Below are 20,000 nucleotides of genomic sequence, written 5' to 3'. Positions count from 1 at the left end.
CGGGACTTAGTTTGTGGTGGACGTGATCAGCATCGAATGCCTCAAGGATGTCGAGATTTCTTTCAGTTTAGTGGTAAACAGCAGTAATGACTGTTTAAAAATGTAATAATACGTGTTTGCGGTTTATAATATTTTTTTTTTACTTCTGGGAGGCTTGCCCTATGATTATCTGTATATATACACGTTAACAGGACGTTTGTCTTAGGAGGAAAAACCTCTTGGGGAGAGGGGATATTATTAGTATTAATATTATGCTATCATCATTCGTGTTTTACTTTTGTTATTAGAAGCGGCCTTAGAAGAATGCCACGATTAGCTATCCTAACACGGACATGCACCTTAACATGGATTTCCCCAAAGAGGGAACACCCCCTTGGAGACTGGGGGGGGCAAATTAAGTTGCTAAAACCTCCATCCTGTGACCCTTAGTCCCTAATTTCAAGTTTGGTTGAGATTGGATAAATGACAACCGAATGTATCGCGGTCAGAAATAGTCAGGCAGTCAGACAGACACCGAATTGAGTATCTTAATATGATGATGATGATGATGATAAGTTCAATTTTGAAAAATGAGTTGTAGTTTTTGTAACAATTGACTTTACGTTGTGTCAACCTTTTTTGTGAGAGCAATCGACTGTAGGTTGTGTGTAATTTTTGTGGTGAGGATTTCAGATCCCAATACAGCGGGTTCTCTGCATTCTTCTCGGAGCATAACTTTCCAAGTTTAAGATCAGAGATTTTGTTCATTTTTTTTTTTGTTCAAGGGCTACCTCTCCGTCCGTGCCCTTACTTGCAACGTAAATGTTTTCCATTTGATTTTGCTCTCCGTTTTGAAGGGTCACTTGTGGAGTATGCCTGGTGTAGGCTTAATGGTTAGGGTGGTGGGCTTTGGATCCTAGGGTCCTGGGTTCAAATCCCGCTCAGCTGTTGAAATAATACCAGGTGGGGTTAACTCTGCCCGTTATCCTTCCGAGGTCGGCAAAATGAGTGCCAGCATGCTGGTATACTGTGTCGGAGTGACTGCCCGTCCAGGATTGTACCCAATAGCCAAGGAGACTGCTGAGGCAGCTCCAACGTTCTGAACAGAGTATGGTCCCAATCTCCTACTTGTGGAGTGGGTGCATTGTCTCTTTTGAGCTGTTTTTGTTTTTGTGGTTCTGGTGAAGTTGCACTTTATTCCCAACTAATGGTGTGTGTTTTGTGGTCATGGGAAGGCGATGTTGAACCATCCAGTGTAATCGTTGGCAAGAAACTGCTTCTGCAGCACCGATATTCTGTAACAGAGTATGGTACATCAGAAGAAGGGTGTATTTGGCCACACAGATTTCGTATGGGCTGGCCTCCTGGGCTCCCTGGAGAAAAATCCGACCGCTCGGGTATATGGAGGTTTGAATCGTGGCTGGTAAACCGGCCGCTTGGGTTCAAAGGGTTAAAGCACACGTCCTACATTATAAAATGACACCTACATTTAGTGAGCAGATGAAAGCAACAGTTTCGTGAGAAACATTGAATAAATGTACAGTTCGAATGAGAAACCTTGCTTGAGAGTTGTTGAAAGATGAAAACAACCAAGCATCTTATGCGTCCTGTGACCATGAAGATTGTTTGGGCACCATGTTGGTATTTTGGCAAATAGACCTGGCTGTGACGATCCCCGGGTCCGCTGAGGGGCATTTCGCTTCGAGACTCGAGTACGGGCATGCAATGCCCCCACTTTATTTTGGAATTCTGACCAGGAAACACCTGCATACGTATGTACAGAGAGGACATTTGGCCCAACATGCCTGTACGACATCCCACATAAGTGAAAATTGTGGAATTGATCCCCCACTTTGTGGCCACCGTACACTTGTTCAAGCGTCTTACGTCATCACGTGGCTTTCTTCATTTGAAAGGTGCGATATTTATTAATTATCAATGTCTTTTCATCTATCTATAATTCCAGCAATCTCTGTGTCTGTCTGTCTGTCTGTCTGTCTGTCTGTCTGTCTGTGACCGCTGTTTCTCGACAACCACTGGTCTGATCTAATTGAAACTTGCCAGGTATATTGCTGGGGCCCTGTGGATGTGCCTTTTCAAGGTTTGATATTAATCGGACAAGTGGTTGTCAAGTTATGGCCATTTGTTTACCAAACCAATGACAGGACACGGTGCTATGACATCACAATTGACGTCACAATTTTTCTTTTCTTTTTTTTGCGGGCACGCACGAGTATTTTAAAAACCGCTCAAACCTGTGCATCCCGGACCAAAAGTGGTTGTTTCATATGCGGCCTGTGGATGCTGGTTGCATCATTTTCCTGGAAGCGCAGCTGTGCCGCTGATGCAGTGCCTTCTGTTATTAGTAAGGTGATACTCATTTTGTCGACCTCGGAAGGATGAGAGTACGAGTCAACCCACCTGGCGTTATTTAACGGTAAAAAACAGGGGGTTTGAACTCAAGACCATAGGATCTCAAGACGGCCAATATCAGGCTCACACCAAAAGTAAAAGGAAGTCTTTGGTCTCAGGTTATGGTTGATCTGAGTCACACATTGCGATAGCCAATGAGAACACAGTTTCGGGTCACGTGATATTCTCCGAGAACCGAGGCTTTGTCAAAGGAGCGGTTTGTTTCGGGGGGTTTACCGTAATTTTCATGGAACACATTCTCAGATTGTAAGACACTAATCTCTACATATTACGTATGCAATAGGGCGATGTTGACTCATTTTATTTTTTTTTAATCACTTTACCTCACGTGGCTCACCTTGACCTGTTAAAACCTCCTTCCACTCCACGGCTACTTTCGCTTTTCATTTCTAATTCGCCGGCACTTTCAATTACTTTTCTCAATCTCCTTCATACACGATCACATTCCGAAATGTTCCAAGAACTGCCAATCTCCCTGCGGTGTCTCTGGTGCCGTATGATTGGTTTCCATGGTTTCTGATGAAACATCCGCAAGAGGGCAACAACCGCACAGCGAATCCGCTCCGTGCGACTGATGTAATTCAGGTGCCCAAAGATGCAATTAAGGGAGTTTTTTAAACATTTTTCAATGAAACTCTGTATATGCGATCAACATTGGGGGACGCATGAAATGTGAAACGATTTTTTGGATCCCTTCCCGTCACGCTGCCTTCCCTTCTCACACTTTCTTCCCTTCCTATCCCCTCATGCTGCCTTCCCTTCTCCTCACACTTTCTTCCCTTCCTATCCCCTCATGCTGCCTTCCCTTCTCCTCACACTGCCTTCCTTTCCTATCCCCTCATGCTGCCTTCCCTTCTCCTCACACTTTCTTCCCTTCCTATCCCCTCATGCTGCCTTCCCTTCTCCTCACACTGCCTTCCTTTCCTATCCCCTCATGCTGCCTTCCCTTCTCCTCACACTGCCTTCCTTTCCTATCCCCTCATGCTGCCTTCCCTTCCTATCCCCTCATGCTGCCTTCCCCTCCCCTCATGCTGCTTTCCCTTCCTATCCCCTCATGCTGCCTTCCTCCTCCCCTCATGCTGCCTTCCCTTCTCCTCACGCTGCCTTCCCCCTCTCCTCATGCTTTCATGCTCCCAAACCACCTCCTCACCTCCTCACTTCCCCCTTCCCCCCATCCTTCCTCCCCTATCCTCCTTGCTCCCACCCACCTTTCCAAGATGTGTAGTGACGTATGATGAGTCATCATTTTCCCAACCCCCCCACCTTTACTCACCCCTCCGAGCTCCCCCACTCCTCCTCCACCCCTCTCCTCACTCCCCCCTCCCCTCTCTCTCTCCCCCTCCCTTCTTGCTCTCTCTCCCTCCCTCTTTCTCCCTCCCTCTTTCTCCCCCCCTTAATAACCTCACCTGCGAAGCGACAGGTTGTATCTGCTCATGTGGAATATCGCAAACACGTGACTACTGGTAGCCAATCAGTGCAGTTTTTTTCCAGACAGCCAATAGGCGGAGGACGCTGGAAGGTTCACTATTATCCCTGTGGTGAATTGAGGTGAATTGAGGGACATGACGCGGGATCACATGTTGTGCGTCTCGCGTATAAGGGGAGGTCTCCGCGGCACGGGGTGATTGTCCCCGGGGCATTGCCATTTACATCGGCTGTTCACTTGGTGCTCCTTGACTGAAGGTGCTCATTGGCTGGTGAGAATGGAGATTATATCGAACTCCGTGCTTACGCGGATTCATTCTGCGATGATTAATTGCACATGTATACGTTACTGCTTATGTACTCCTAGCTGAACCTGTATTCCCCGGTGTGCCCACTGAAGCGGCTCCAATCAAATGGAATAAAGCCTAAACTCTGAAGGTTCTTCTCTCGTCTTCACTTCAATCCCCACACTGGAAAAAACGGGGGACATTGTAATGGGGTCTGTGTGTGTGTGTGTGTGTGTGTGTGTGTGTGTGTGTGTGTGTGTGTGTGTGTGTGTGTGTGTGTGTGTGTGTGTGTGTGTGTGTGTGTGTGTGTCTGACCGTCCATCCGTCACGCTATATATCCCAACTGATGTGTAGAAATTCACCAAACTTGGTAGTTATGATTACCACATGGCATGATGCTGCAAGAGCAGTAACATTTTGGCCACACACCCTGTGGTTGGGTCAAGAGGTCAAATCCCCAAAGATGCAATTAAGGGCACATTTTGAAACATTTTTCAATGAAACTTTGTATGCGCGATCAACATTGGGAAACGCATGAAATGTGCAACGATTTTTTGGATTCTACCCCCAGTTTAGTCCCAAGAGGTGGGGACTTGGGATCATTGGGGTCAAAACAGGAATTGTTTGATATTGGGTCAGTCCTGGTGAAACCTTTTGCCATCTTTCAACTGTGCTGTAGGTGGGAAGGGTGGGGATTTGCGATGGCTTGCCATTGACTTCACTCTAGTTAATATTGTCTATGGCCAAGATAGAATTATGCCATTTCTGTTTTACCTTTGTGGAAGATGTGCAGAGGACAGTGGAAAAGGTTTACAGGCTCCTTTTCATCGTGAACATCAAAAAGTTTGTACTTCAAAAACCCTGGCTTTGGGACCGTCGTCCTGATGAAAATGAACTGATGCAGATTGGTAAACGGACTAAGAGGGGTTTTTTTCATGTACAAACTCATGGAAGAGAGTTGAAGATAAGACATTGATGGAGGGGAATTGTGAGAACCTGCAGACATAGCGAGCAAATGGATGACCGAACAGGGAGAGGATAGAGGAGATTGGATGCATCCCAAATTGCAAGTGAAATGGGTGGGTTCGGAGAGGATTCATGGGGTAGAAAAGATCACAGATACGGAGGGAGGATGGCCTGAGAAGGTGTTGCACTGCCAACTTGTAGTCCTGGAGGGAAGTCAATCTTTTGTGGGTTAAGTTAATGAATCTTTTGTGGGATAAGTTAATGAGTCTTTTCTGGGTTAAGTTAATGAATCTTTTGAGGGCTGTAACGATACATTTTTCAACAATATTTGAACTTCAAAACAATCTAACTTCCACATTCTCTTCAATCCCATTCTTCCCTCTAGGTATTCAAGACAGCTGTTCACCACCATCTCAGGTCATCCCCCATCCAAAACCATGATCCTTTCTACTCCTGTTAACCCCTCCCCAAGGCCATCTCTTTCCAAATTTCCAGTTTTTCCTTCCTGAGAGTTTGCTTCTGTATCCATCTTCTACACCCCATGTGTCCTCCCCGCATCCCTTATTTGTGCAAGTCCCCATCGATTTTTTTCCTTCAACCATGCTGTTGGTACCCCCCCCCCCTTTGTACTGTTCATTTTGTCCTGTTAGATCGTGATCCATTCCATGTTCTGGCTCCTCCACAAGCCTTGACTATGTATACAAAACAAAATCGGGATACTTTCCCCATTGTAAACACCACAATCTGATAAAACATGATGTGGAGTTTTGAAATACCATCAGGCAAACATTTTTTCACAAAAAACAAAATTCTTTAAATAATCTGTAGTAATTAGTCTTCCCATATGTCAGCAAATACCAAAAAATGTGATAAAATGCAGAAAAATTAGGGTTTACTGAACCATACTGAATCTAGATGAAAATGTCATTTCACCGAATCCAGCACTGTTTTATTTATTACACAAATAAGCTCGATGTGTGATATTCTTTGTATTGGATACAAAGTATTGGATGTGTGATATCCAATTGGAAATCATGTGATATTCAATACTGTATTGGATGTGTGATATTGTATTGGATGTGTGATATTCAGTATTCTTCGTATTGGATTCTATCTATTGGAGGTGTGATAGTGGGGCAACTTAGCTAAATATAGCATAACAATTGTGAATTTTGTGAGGAAAGCACCAAATTTGGCACACTAGTAGCCTATCATATTATGAACAGATTGGGATATTGGGCCATCTCAAATTTTTGATGGCAGTGGAAAATGGCTGCCACAGCCATCAGCAGCTGTATTTGAGATGGCCCAATATCCAAATCTGTTCATAATATGATAGGCTACTAGTGTGCCAAATTTGGTGCTTTCCTCACAAAATGCACAATTGTTATGCTAAGTTGCCCCACTATGATATTCTACTTTGCACCCTCTATTGTCTCTTCCATCCTGACAACCTTGCCAGTCCCTGCTGATGAAAAGCAGCCCCATAACATGATGCTGCCACCTCCATGAGTGACAGTAGGGATGGTGTTAACTGGGTGATATGCAGTGTTCGGCTTGTTCCAGACATAACGGTTTGAATTTAGACCAAAAAGTTCCATTTTTGTCTTGTCTAACCACAAAACCTCTCCAAATACCTGAAGTATTGTTAAGATGCTTTTTCACAAACTCCATACGAGCTTTGAGATGTGTCTTTTTCAGTAATGGTGTCTCTTTCTTGCCACCTGTCCATGTAGGTCAGCTTTGTGAAGGGAATGGGATATTGTTGATTGATGACCACTGACTTCATCTTGGACAAAGAGCCTTGGAGATCTTTCAAAGTCAGTGCTCGATTTCCAGGAACATCCCAAACCAGTCTCCTGCTTGTACAGCTGCTGAGTTTGGATGGGTGACCTGATCTGGGTCGAGTCTGGGTGTTATGGTACATCTTACACTTCCTTAATGATGGATTTCACTGTACTCAAAGGGATAATGAGTGATTTTGAACTCTTCTTATAACCTTCTCCTGAACGGTGCTTCTCCACCACTTCATGTCGAACATCTTTGGAAAGCTCCTTGGTCTTCATGTTTGCCTTATTGGTTGACCAAGTGAGTTGCACCTTCAAACTTTGATGTGGTGGAGCTCAATTTTTAAGTTAAACCACGAATTACATTCATGTGAAACCTATTACACTTATTTTGTAACTTTTCAACCAAATAATTTACTCCTGAAGTGATTTAGGATTCATTAGGCAAAGGGGTTGAACACTTATGTAACTGAGAATCATCTGATTTTCTCTGTTAATCGAACTTATTCACATTTTATCCACATTTTTAAAGCTTTATCATTATGGAGTAGTTTGTGGAGACTCCATGTATTAAGTTTGATTTGAAATCATCACTAAATCAGCTCAGGTGGCATCAAAATGTGAAAACTTTGGAGGGGGGTGAATACTTGGAAACCACTGTGTATTGTCTGTGAACCTGCAGCCCTTGTTTTTTATCCCCCGCCGCGTGGCGGAAGGGGGATATTGTTGTCACCCAGGTCGTCCGGCTGTCCGTCCGTCCGTCCGTCCGGGCGTCAACATTTATAGCTGTGAGAGCGATAACTCATAAACTGTTCGTCATATCGATTTGAAATTTGGGTCACACATGTACCACCTGAAAAGGAAGAACCCTATTGATTTGGGCGTGGCCGGATCCAAGATGGCCGACTGGGGCGGCCATCTTGAAAAAAATGTTTTTTGTAATAAATGGAAAACCGCTTATCTGATTTCAATTATTTTTGTTTACTATGTTCCTCACCCCTGGGGAACCTGTTCGAGATGATGACCAAATGGTGTCTTGTTTCCAATTCACCTCCCTCATTATCTGGAATATGTATGACCTTTTTCATTCAATGGTGGGGGATTCCCCATCTCTGATGGTATATTTTTTTAATCTCTTCCATGAGCATAGACTCTTGTATTAAAACAACTCAAATTCAAATTTAAAGGGCACATGTATACTCAATGCTGAACCCCTGAACTCATTCATGTAATGAAAGTGGTACTTCTTTCAGTCTTTTCCTGCCAGATCCAGGAGCCATTACCTGTACTAGTTGGGGTGAATCAAAGACCCTTTAAAAAGTTTCCTGACTTAAACCTGCCTTGATCAGATGGTTTTAATCGTTCTATCATGTCATTATCTCACATCATGTTCGTGATAGGATGTGGAGAAGCAGGTCCAGGACACTGTTTACATTAACAACTACAGAACGACACTCGGCAAAGTGCATACCTCCACCAGGCTGAACATTTCACGTTTTGTACCTCACCGATAGGCCAGATCTGCATCCAGGCCTGAACGAAAATATAATCGGCTTGTTCCTGTCACCTAACCAACTCATCTGACAAGTTTTGTCATAACTCGTCCACAACTTTTTGAAATATCATGCAATACCATATATCGTTTTTGGCCCCATCTCTCAATTATGAATAATCACATGAAAAACTATACGGGCACTCGGTGGAGCGCATACCTCCGCCAAGTAATACCTGATTCACGAGAACATATCGGTCCCAATACATTTTTGAAACATCATGCTATACAGTACTATAGCGTTTTTGGTCCTTTATCTCAATGGTGAAGAATCACTGAAAAATGTATGGTCGTCGGATCCGGATCCGGATATTCAACAAAATCGAATCAATTCGTCAGGGTCACACACCCAACCTGACACCAAGTTTCATCCGAATCCGTGCACAACTTTTTGAGATATCGTGTTATATATCGGTTTCGCCATAACTCTCAATGGTGAAGAATCACTTTAAAAATTGTCGTAGTCAGATCCGGATCTTTCCCAAAATCGAATCAGTTCGTCCTTGTCACACACCCAACCTGTCCACAAAATTTAATCTTGATCCATCCACAACTTTTTGAGATATCTTGTACACAGACAGACAGACAGACAGACAGAAAGGGGTTGAAAATATAACCTCCTTCATCTTCAGTGGTGGAGGTAATTAAAAAAATTCTCGTATTCCAGAACCGGATCTTCATGGAAATCAAGTCAATTCGTCGTTTTCAACCCCCCCCCCCCCTCCATCCTCACTCCCTCCCAACCTGTTCACCAAGTTTAGTCCAGATCCATCCATAACGTTTTGAGATTTCGTGATTTATATCATTTTTGGCCCTATCACTGAATGGCGAAGAATTGCTTATAAAATTCTCGGATCCAGATCCGGATCTTCACCAAATTTAAGCAACTTGTCCCTGTCACACACTCAACATGTCCACCAAATTTCGGCTAACACCCTGACTTTTGGAGATATCTTGCTCACAGACAGGGCTCAAAACATGACCTGCATCCACCTTTGGTGGTGGAGGTAACACGAGTTGTCCTGCCAATTACCTTTGTCTATGACGGTCTGATCATACATGGTGCCAGCTTACCTATCGAATAATTCCTTCCGCACCAGAAAATATGTAATACAAAACCTGGTGTTGGCTTAGTGGTTAGTGTGGTGGCTTGTGATCCTAGGGTCCTGAGTTCAATCCCCGTTGGCTGCTGAATTAATACCAGGGAGTTGACTCAGCCCGTCATCTTTCTGAGGTCGGCGAATTGAGGACCAGTGTAGCAGCCAAAAAGGCTGCAAATGAAGGGAAGGGATGGTATTGGTGTGGCATAGGCATGATGGGTCGAATGGCCTCCTTCTGTGCCTTAATTCCTTGTAAAATCATCAGACCAAAAATGAATCCAAAGGAAAGTGACCAGAGTGAAAACATAACCTCCATTTTCCTTCAGTGGTAGAGGTAATGACTCACTAAACGACACTCACCTACAGATAATTTGTGACGTAAATGTGAAAATACTGACACACAACACAACAAAAGGTCTCGTATTTTGTCAGGTTTGTGTTTATTGCAGTCATGATAGAGTAGACTGGTGGTATGTGCACTCACTTCGGAGCTGTCCATCTTGGGTTCAAATCTCTACTCAGCTGTAAACAACCACATGAGTGTTGCGTAGGCAGGACGATTCATCATTGGGTGGATGTTGAGTTGGGTGACACCATATGCCAGCACTGGTCGTTGGTGGAAGTTAAAGATTTACAATGTCCTTGTGAAAGATATGTGAGTTAATGCCGGCACCCTGAACAAGTCACAAATTCCGTCCATATAGTACAAGGGCACTGCATCAGTTGTGCAGCTGCTCCCTCAGCAAATGGAAGGGGTTGGAGGAGGGGGTTGGATTGCAGAAGTACTTGCTGGAGTTTGCTAGTAACAATTCCCGATGTTTAATTGATGGTTTATCCAATTTGGGTCACCCAATGACGATCAGGTTGTTGAGACTTTAATAGTCCCAGAGAGACTGAGGACCTTTGGCATATTAATTATTTACCACTGTCAGATTACAACTGACATTTGGGCAGTGTATAGGCAAAAAAAAATGAAATTAGGTTACACCTCACCGAACAACAAAGCCAATTCCGATTGGACGTTCTCTCCTGATGCGTCATCATCTCCCAACAGTATAAATGGGAAGAGCCTGTTCAGTGTTCAGCTCTCCAACTCCCCACTTTCACCGGCCAGTATACTCGATGGGACTCTTCCAGTTCAACAAGATATAAGATTGGTTTGATCAATGTATGAGTGAGTCGAGCTAAGAGGATGTGTTCCAACTCCTAGCTTCATACAGAGATGGACAAGATTGCCAGAATCTTCAGTGAGTATGGATATCCTGAGTCTATCTTCAGGAGGTTTATGCACAAATTCCTCACTGCTACAGATGAACAGAAGATGGGTCCTGAAAAGTGCCTGGTCCTCATCAAGATTCCTTGGAAAGCGAAAATGTCACAAAGATATGAGGAACAAATCAAAAGATGAGTCTCAAACATGTATCTGGCTGTTCGTCCAAGAGTGATTTTGACCTCTCAACGTCCGATTCCTGCAGTAAAGAAGGATGTTCTGCCTGCCTCAAAACTTAGCAATATTATTTATGAGCTCAAGTGCCGGTATGATGCTCAGGATGTAGGCAGAACTATCCAGACTCTGACTGACAGAATCAAACAGCACGTCCCTTTGTCCATCAGGAAAAAAACACAATTGATACACGAATACAGCCGGTACGTGCTTGTAGGAAGGTCCCACATCAATCCCAATGGCATGTGTATCTGTTATTGGACAGCATTTGATTGAGAATGCAAATTGTGCTGAACAGTATAATGTGGATGCATTCAAGATATTGAGGAGAGGACAAAGTATAACACATTTCTGAAGGCGAGAAGTGACATTTATCTATTCCATGGACTCCATGTTATGTCGGCAAAAATAGTTTGTCCATTCGCTTTGCTTAATTGTGCAAAGAAGAGGAGGAACGCGAACTCGTCTCACCATCACAGATGTTGATGAAGAGAATTCTGCACCAGCCTTACGGGCTCTGCCTCAGACTCTGCAACCTCCAATTAGAGAGCTGAATATTGAACAGGCTCCTCCCACCTAGACTGCCGGGAGATGACGCATCAGTGGAGAACGTCCAATCGGAATTGACTTTGTTGTTGGGCGTTTATTAGACTGTTCTTATTCATTACCTCATTCACTTTGTGTGAATTTCACCTAATGGGAGCACAACGAAAAGCTTTGTGGGTTTCTTTTTAGTCTGTTTTATGGTAATGTCCTTCAATGTGTGTGTGTGTGTGTGTGTGTGTGTGTGTGTGTGTGTGTGTGTGTGTGTGTGTGTGTGTGTGTGTGTGTGTGTGTGTGTGTGTGTGTGTGTGTGTATACACAGCTTTGGAAGAAAATAAGAGACCACTCCAAAAAAAATTAAAATCAGCATCTTTTCATGTATGACAGCCATTCCATTCCAGTGTCTGTTGAATTCCAACACAGGCACACCTCATTCTACTTGGTGAGATACTGATTAGGTGATAACCTGAACCGAATCTTATTTAACTAGAACGGGCACTCGGTAGAGCGCATCCCTTCGCCGCCGCTACTTTTTTCTGGGCACATTTGAAAAACGTCCATGACGTCACAACCATCAGTCCGATGGACGTCAAATTTGGTGTTAGACGTCATTGAGCGCAGTCCAGCAAAATGGAATGATAAACACTGAAAAAAATCGAAAGTTTAAAAATGACGTCATCTTGTGACGTCATTTTGACGCACTTCCAATGACGTCACTACCAATCGCGGACTACCATCCTGAAAGCTCTTATTTCATGGAACATTTTAACGTTGGTTTCATGTCAATAGCTCTATTAGATCTGAAGTTATGCCTACAAGTATATTTTGACCTTGAGTGTGACCTTGACCTTGACCATAGAGTTAATTTGCAAAACCTGTTCATAAATAAGCAGATATTTTGGTACTGATCATAATGCCTGGATTTGGGACAATTTCCTTTACAAATTACATAAATATTTGAATATAAAATATCAGGACATTTTAGCCACAATTGAAAAACGTTATGTTCAAACGTCAATGACGTCATAACGGTCAGTCCGAACGACGTCAAATTTGGTGTGTGACGCCCTTAAGGTAAGTCCTACAAAACGGGATGATCAAAACTGATGAGGTCGAAAATTGAAAATTTACGTCATCTTGTGACGTCATTTTGATGCACTTCTGATGACGTCACGTCAAATCTGACACCACGTACCCAAAAGGTATTTCGTCATGGAACAAAATGGCGTTGGTTGCATGTCGATAGTTGTCTTACGAAGGAAGTTATGCTCAAAAGTTTGTTTTTGACCTTTTCATGACCTTGACCTTGACCTTTGACCCGATCGCTCCCAAAATCTAATCGAATCGTCCTTGGATAATCACGAATCATCCCACCAATTTTCATGCAATTCGGTTTTATACTTTCTGAGTTATGCGAATAACAAACAAACACACATATTCACAAATAAATAAATACACAGCGACCAAAACATAACCTTTCGCAGAATGCGAAGGTAAAAAGGAAAAGTATAAAAACCACTGCTGTGGTCATCACCATCCTCTTGCAATAGGACCAGCTGGATGGCAAAAACAGTGCTAGTAGTACCTCAAAAGTAATTGGAATCAAAAAATAACTATTGACCATGCCAAAAGAGTTGAAAAGAAAAGTTTTGAGTGAGGAAAAGAAGGGTTAAAATTTCAAAGACCGCGGTTCATAAGAACAAGGTCAAGCAGCAGACATTGGGGACAACAAAGCTACAAACTGGCAGAGGGCGAAAACGACTTTCCACTGACCGGGATGACCGCCAACTCATTCGAATGTCACTCAACAACCGTAGGATGACATAAAGTGACCTCCAAAAAGAATGGCAGGCTCCTGCTCCTAGGGGCAGGGCTGAAGTCGTGCAAAGCTAGAAAAAAGCCCTTCATCAATGATAAGCAAAGAAGAGCCAGGCTGAGGTTTGCAAAAGACCATAAGGATTGGACCATAGAGGACTGGAGTAAGGTCATCTTCTCTGATGAGTACAATTTTCAGCTTTGCCCAACACATGGTCGTCTAATGGTTAGACGGAGACCTGGAGAGGCCTACAAGCCACAGTGTCTCGCACCCACTGTGAAATTTGGTGAAGGATCGGTGATGATCTGGGGGTGCTTCAGCAAGGTTGGAATCGTGCAGATTTGTCTTTGTGAAGGACTCATGAATCAAGCCACGTACAAGGTTGTCCTTGAAGAACACTTGCTTCCTTCTGCTCTGACAATGTTCCCCAACTCTGAGGATTGGTTTTTTTCCAGCAGGACAATGCTCCATGCCACACAGCCAGGTCAATCAAGGTGTGGATGGAGGACCATCAGATCAAGACCCTGTCATGGCCAGCCCAATCTCCAGACCTGAACCCCATTGAAAACCTCTGGAATGTGATCAAAAGGAAGATGGATGGTCACAAGCCATCAAACAAAGCCGAGCTGCTTGAATTTTTGCGACAGGAGTGGCTGTCGGGTACTGCACCCAACAGCAATGTGAAAGACTGGTGGAGAGCATGCCAAGACGCATGAAAGCTGTGATTGAAAATCAGGGTTATTCCACAAAATATTGATTTCTGAACTCTTCCTAAGTTAAAACATTAGTATTGTGTTGTTTTAAAATGAATATGAACTTATTTTGTTTGTATTATTTGAGGTCTGAAAACACTGAATCTTTGTTGTTATTTTGACCAGTTGTTATTTTCTGCAAATAAATGCTCTGAATGACAATATTTTTATTCATAATTTGGGAGAAATGTTGTCAGTGATTTATATAATAAAACAAAAATGTTGATTTTACTCAAACACAGACCTATATATATAGAAAAACCAGAAAAACTGATAATTTTGCAGTGGTCTCTTAATTTTTTCCAGATATATATATATATATATATATATATATATATATATATATATATATATATATATATATATATATATATTGTTGCGGGTCGGCGGGGTTGGGTGAGAATACCATCAGACTCCTCGGAATTGTAGGCAGTCGCTCACGGATAATTCCGTGATGTGGCAGGTCGCTTAACCGACCGTGGACGCCAATAACTCAACCGCGTGGCCTAGGGTCCTCCCATTTATGGAATCGGGTTACCTAATTAACCATGTGGTTTAATTACTGGGGAACCACGTCCTCGGTACGCCTTGTCCGAACAGGATCACTCTACCGGATCGGATCACTTTTCCGGATCGGATGCAGCCGAGCGACACTGTGAAGGACGTACCAGTTAAAAGGAACAGACAGTTGGGAATAAAGACCCGGCTCAACTTGGATTCGAACCATGCTGGACCAATGAGAGAAAAGACAAAGGCGAGCTGGGAATATTCCTCATGACAAATATTTATTAACAGCAAGCAAGGAAAAGCATGTGGCACAACAAAGATTTATTGGGTATGTAACGCAGGGAAAGAGGAGAGAGGTGTGGGGTGTGACAATAATACAAGCAACTTACTAAAGCAGACACAGTACAGACTTGACGCGAGATTAATAAGAGTAACAACAATAAGGATCTTCTCCAGGCTTACTTAACAGATAGGCACCAGCACACTCAGACACTCACACAGAAAAAGAACCCCCAATGAAAAGGGACATTGGCAGCCAGGGAGGGAGGAGAGTTGAGGTTATAGCTTTTGGTACCTGGGCGTTTCGGCGGATGGATGCTCCGTGGTGCGGTACCCGACAATAGTCGCGTTGTTCTGGCCACAGCCGCATGTGTGGAGATCGTGTTCTGAAGGAGGAGCTTGAGTGGAGAAGGGCGGAGTCCAGAGGGCGAGAGTGGAGCAGTAGGCAGAACCAGACAGGAGGTGGTTCGTCGAGGCGAGACGTGGGTGGAGTCGAGAAGCAGGAATACTCCACGTGAAAACACCCACACCGAACACAACACTCCCCAATTCCAAACTTACACTGAGGATTTCTCTGTGTTTTATAGAGCCTGGAGCTCGGGGGAGGGGCCATGCCGAATCCAACGTCATCGCCTGAGTTGGGCATTCTGACTGGCTCTGACCCCCCACGTGGTCCGCCAGCCTGGGCCGGGCTTCGGGCAGACGCCGGCACAGCCTGCCCACCTGGGTGCTAAAGTGTACGTGACTCGCCGCACATGTCTGGTTTCGGGTAGATGGTGGAAACTCAAAGCGATAGTCCAGCCCAAAGTGCATGTTGTGGATTTTGCCTCAGAAAAGAAAAAGAGTGGAGATGAAATAAAAAGGGAAAAATGATTTAATAACCTAACTATTAGACCGTTGCAACGTACTCCCTTGTCTTCCCACTAAACAAAACGAAGGGGTCTATCTACACGTATATTAATGGCATAACTGTCTCGGGACACTTATCTGTTGTATGCATGCGGTTCCGAGAACCGCAACAATATATATATATATATATATATATATATATATATATATATATATATATATATATATATATATATATATATATGTATTTGAAGCATAGGTGAGGAACGCTGAGGAAGAAGAGAAGGGGGACCGGAAAGGGGGCAGGATGCAGAGGAAGGAGAAAAGGGGTAAGGTGCTGGGAAAGGGAAGAGTGGGCAGTGCACTGGAAAAATGGAGAGGAGGAGGGACGCCAGCGGAAAAGAGGAGCAAGACGCAGGGAGATAAGAGAGAGGGGCAGGACATGGGGGAGGAGGAGAGAGGGGCCGGACTCAGCGTGAGAAGAGAGGGGCCAGGACACAGCATGAGAAGAGAGGGGCCAGGATGCAGCATGAGAAGAGAGGGGCCAGGACTCAGCGTGAGAAGACAGGCATGCGGGAAGGGGGGTGCTGAGGGCGCTGCAGCACCCTCTTGCTGCGAGCAGGACGAGCACAGCACCTCCTGCCTGCAAAAAAAAGTATTTTTTATATTAAATATATATATTAAAACGATATAATAAATAATTTTGCTTTGGGGAAGAAAATATATGTTTAAAAAATGTGTTTGCTCGTGTTTAGTGATCACAGACATGGAGATCTTGCTCCGGGGTTGGGGTTCACGACGACTCTAACACCATCGCTAAAATAGACAGCACCTCAGCACCCCCACTCAAAATACCTTCCCGCGCGCCTGTGAGAAGAGAGGGGCCAGGACACATCGTGAGAAGAGAGGGGCCAGGACACATCGTGAGAAGAGAGGGGCCAGGACACATTGTGTGAAGAGAGGGGCCAGGACACGGTGGAGGAGGAGAGAGGGGCAGGATGCAGCATGAGAAGAGAGGGCCGAGGCGGTGGGGGGAGGTGTCAGGGCATGGAGGAGGGTGAGAGGGGCCAAGACGCAGCATGAGAAGAGAAGCAGAGGGGACAGATCGCAGGGGAAGAAGGGGGAGGATGAAGGGAATGAATGAAGCATGGAGGTGGTGTGGAGTGGAGGAAGTGAGGAGGCGATGGTGGGTGAAGAATGCAAGGAGGGTGACGGGGGGGGCATAAAGTGGATGGACACGTAATTGGGGGACGCTGGAGCAGGTGTTGCGGTCCCCAGGTGTGAAGATGACGTGTGTGAATTTGTAACCTCTGTCGCACACACAGCACAAAAAGGATTCTATTTCGGGATCCCAAGGGCAGAGAGACGAAGACGAAATGAGGATTGCGATGTCAATGATTAAAGGCTCGAAGTAAGACAATGGTGGATGAGGCAAGTACGAGTTTCCGAGTCATCCAGAGAGGGGAGAATGTTCAAAGCAGTGTGACAAAGGTGTTTGGAAGGAAGTACCGGTATGTGGGAAGACTGAACATCTTTAAATATTCCATTTAAAAAGGTTTAAAGTGAGGGAGAAAAAAAGGGAAGAAGAAGAATCTGAAGAAAGGTTTTATTTATTTATTTTAATATTGTCCAGTATTAATCAGAAGGTAAAAGCTGAAGAAAGACACCGACTGTTTCAGCAACAATACATTTTCTTCTGAATAATTAATTAATTAATTAATTAAGAAAATCCGACACGTCGTCCCCCCCCCCCGTCAGTTCTCCAGCCAATCGTTTCGAACACGCAGTTATTAAATAAACCAAATGAAAACAATCCTCCACCAAGTCCCCGCCCCTTTCAATGAGAAGGCTCCGCCCACCTCTCAGCCAATCAGCGATCGCAGTCGATGTGGCGTCCTATTTTTTGGGGAGGACGATTTCTTTCAATCACTTCCTCGTCCTCATTTCACCTCTTCATTAGATATACGATTCATTCATCGATTCTTGTTCCTCTATTTTTTATTTATTTATTTCGTTATTCTTTCGTCGTTTGTCCTTTGCTGTTTGGACCCGGCAGTTACCTCCGTCCCATTCATCGTTACCCGCGATGCGTGCTTGCGGTGCCCTCGTTGGTGCTCTGGATCAAGGGACGAGTTCGACTCGATTCCTGGTGAGCCGGAAGGTCTCGAGTCTGGGTATGAGCATCATGTATGGATTTAGTGTTTCATTGTGTAACCGACCTGAACTGCAGTGAACAGCTCCGTCTCTGTGTGTTCCAGTGTGTGGTTACCCGAATTGAATGTGTCGACATATTGTAGAAACGTCATTATCACTGCAAGGGCAACCAACCCACGTGTGGTCTATACTCGGAATCCGAGCATCACTTTGGTTGTGAATTGAATCCGAATCGACAAAGTCGTTAGTAATCGAAAAGCTTATTTTAAAAGTTTTTTTTTTTTGAAACTTTTTCTGGCTTGAGGTCTTGAGTTCGAGTCCCTGCTCGCAGTGTGACCACTCCTTGGCTTTTTTTCACAAGATCTTGGTTATTCGTTGTTCACCTTGGCGTCTTTGTTTTCTATAGGTTTTCTTGGCGTATAAGTTTTTAAAAATTATCATCGCTTTTCTGAAACCTTGAGAATTCTTGGCTTTTTTTCATTGACTCACCTTGGCATTTATGAAAATGAGGAGTGGTCACACTCTGACGTTGAATTAACACCAGCTGGGTTGACTCAGCCTGTCATCCTTCAGAGGTCGGCAAAATGAGTACCGAGTTCCTGGGAACAGGGGGGCATTGCATGAGGGGCGCAGCCACGTCCCCAGATAAATGCTACAACCAAGATGCATCGGAATAAATATATAGATTACCTCCCAAACGCAGCCAAAGCGAAAGCCGTGTGATTTGGGGATAAAATGCATCGTTAAGATATAAATCCGTGAAAGAGAGACAGATACAACGACAGGGAGCCGTTTCCCACGTTGGGGAGCTGTTGGTGGTTCTCCATTGGGAACACTTTGCGCATTGTGTTCTCCAAAACATGAACCGACTCATTGCTGATGTAACCATTGAGTGTTTTTAATAACATCACTGGGAAAGGGATTGGGACATGTACTTTGTACTTCGTCTACCACTGGGTGTAAATTCCCAATCGATGAAGCGGATCAGGAAAAAAAAAAAATAAACAACAACCACAGCTCTTGACTTATAGATGATTAAAGACTGTTTTCATTGCGCAATACATCTTAAACACAAGGGTAATAAAAGGTTGTATCTCATGCTGTTGCGACCAAAGGGCGTGCAGGGGTGATACCTGTGAACACCTGCAGCATGTTTCTCATTTAAATCCTCCTTTTTCCCTCCAATGTTTCAAGTGTGCAGTGCACCACCACCTTGTGTGACCCATGACCTTTATTACCGTGTCGGCATGACACCTTAAAAAAAAAAAATTATTGCCTTTCCTACAGTTGGGCTCCACCTTTCTCAAGGCTTCAAGCAAGCGATGTACCACCATATCATGTCATCCCCATATACAGTATCTGCTCATGATCTTTATCCCCCCTCCCCCCCCCCAGTAACAATTCTTAACCCAACCTTGTTACTTGCTAGTTTCAGTGTTTCCTCCACTTCTCTCGCTCTTCATTTCACGTTCGTTCATTCCCTTGCTCGCCTTGCCCAATTGTTGGCCCGTTACCCCACTGTCAACTTAACCTTGCTCTATCAAGAACCTCTCTCTTCTAAAGAAAAAAACAAAAAAAACATTTGCAATCCTGTGTATGACATAACAAGTATGCTGAGGGACGTTTCGTGATCATTGTGATGCAGTTGCTTATTTGTTAATCACAGATTTAAAGCAAAGCTAAAAAGTAAATCGGAAAACATAATCGAAAGTCGAATCGACTTTCAAACTATGATGCAAGTTAAATTGTTTGCAAGGCTGTATAAAGTCATTGTGTGAGCATGGCATGTGATGAGCCAGAGGAACATGTTGTCTAATTTCTGCACATCTGCTGAACATCAAACTAGAGATTGAGAAATCTGAATGAATATTGTTCACCACATCATTATTACATGGAGTTAGCATTAAAACTGGTTAATGGGAGTCTAACCATTTTTGGGAAGGAAGCTCAAACCAACAAATTGGAGGAGGTGGAGATCGGGACCATACTCTGTGCAGAGCATTTGTGTTGCTTAAGTGGTCTCCTTGGCTATTGGGCACAATCCTGGATGGGTCGCCACTCTGACAGTATACCAGCATGCTGGCACTCATTTTGCCAACTTCAGAAGGATGACAGGCTGAGTTAACC

General features: G+C 44.0%; 1 protein-coding gene across 3 annotated transcripts in view; it reads left to right on the top strand.

Annotated features, from left to right (window-relative positions):
* Window positions 1–3,945: 3,945 nt before the first annotated feature.
* Window positions 3,946–20,000, top strand: part of LOC147010698 (glycerol kinase-like) — a 50,339-nt gene continuing 34,284 nt past the window's right edge. The window contains exons 1-3 of one of the 3 annotated variants that reach the window (XM_085859076.1): window positions 3,946–4,109; window positions 5,476–5,507; window positions 6,827–7,011. In XM_085859076.1, coding sequence (XP_085715202.1) covers window positions 7,009–7,011 — 3 coding nt within the window. In that variant the 5' untranslated portion in view covers window positions 3,946–4,109; window positions 5,476–5,507; window positions 6,827–7,008. Of the gene's footprint in view, window positions 4,110–5,475; window positions 5,508–6,826; window positions 7,012–17,593; window positions 17,869–20,000 lie in introns of those variants that run through there. The other 2 variants (XM_085859075.1, XM_085859074.1) reach the window with 2 other exon arrangements.

This window comes from Eptatretus burgeri, chromosome 16 (genome assembly GCF_056783735.1).
Source record: "Eptatretus burgeri isolate ZD-2024b chromosome 16, Ebu_testis_v1, whole genome shotgun sequence".
NCBI classification, from domain to species: Eukaryota; Metazoa; Chordata; class Myxini; order Myxiniformes; family Myxinidae; genus Eptatretus; species Eptatretus burgeri.
Note: the sequence above shows the minus strand (reverse complement) of the source record. Positions and strands in the feature narration are given on the sequence as shown.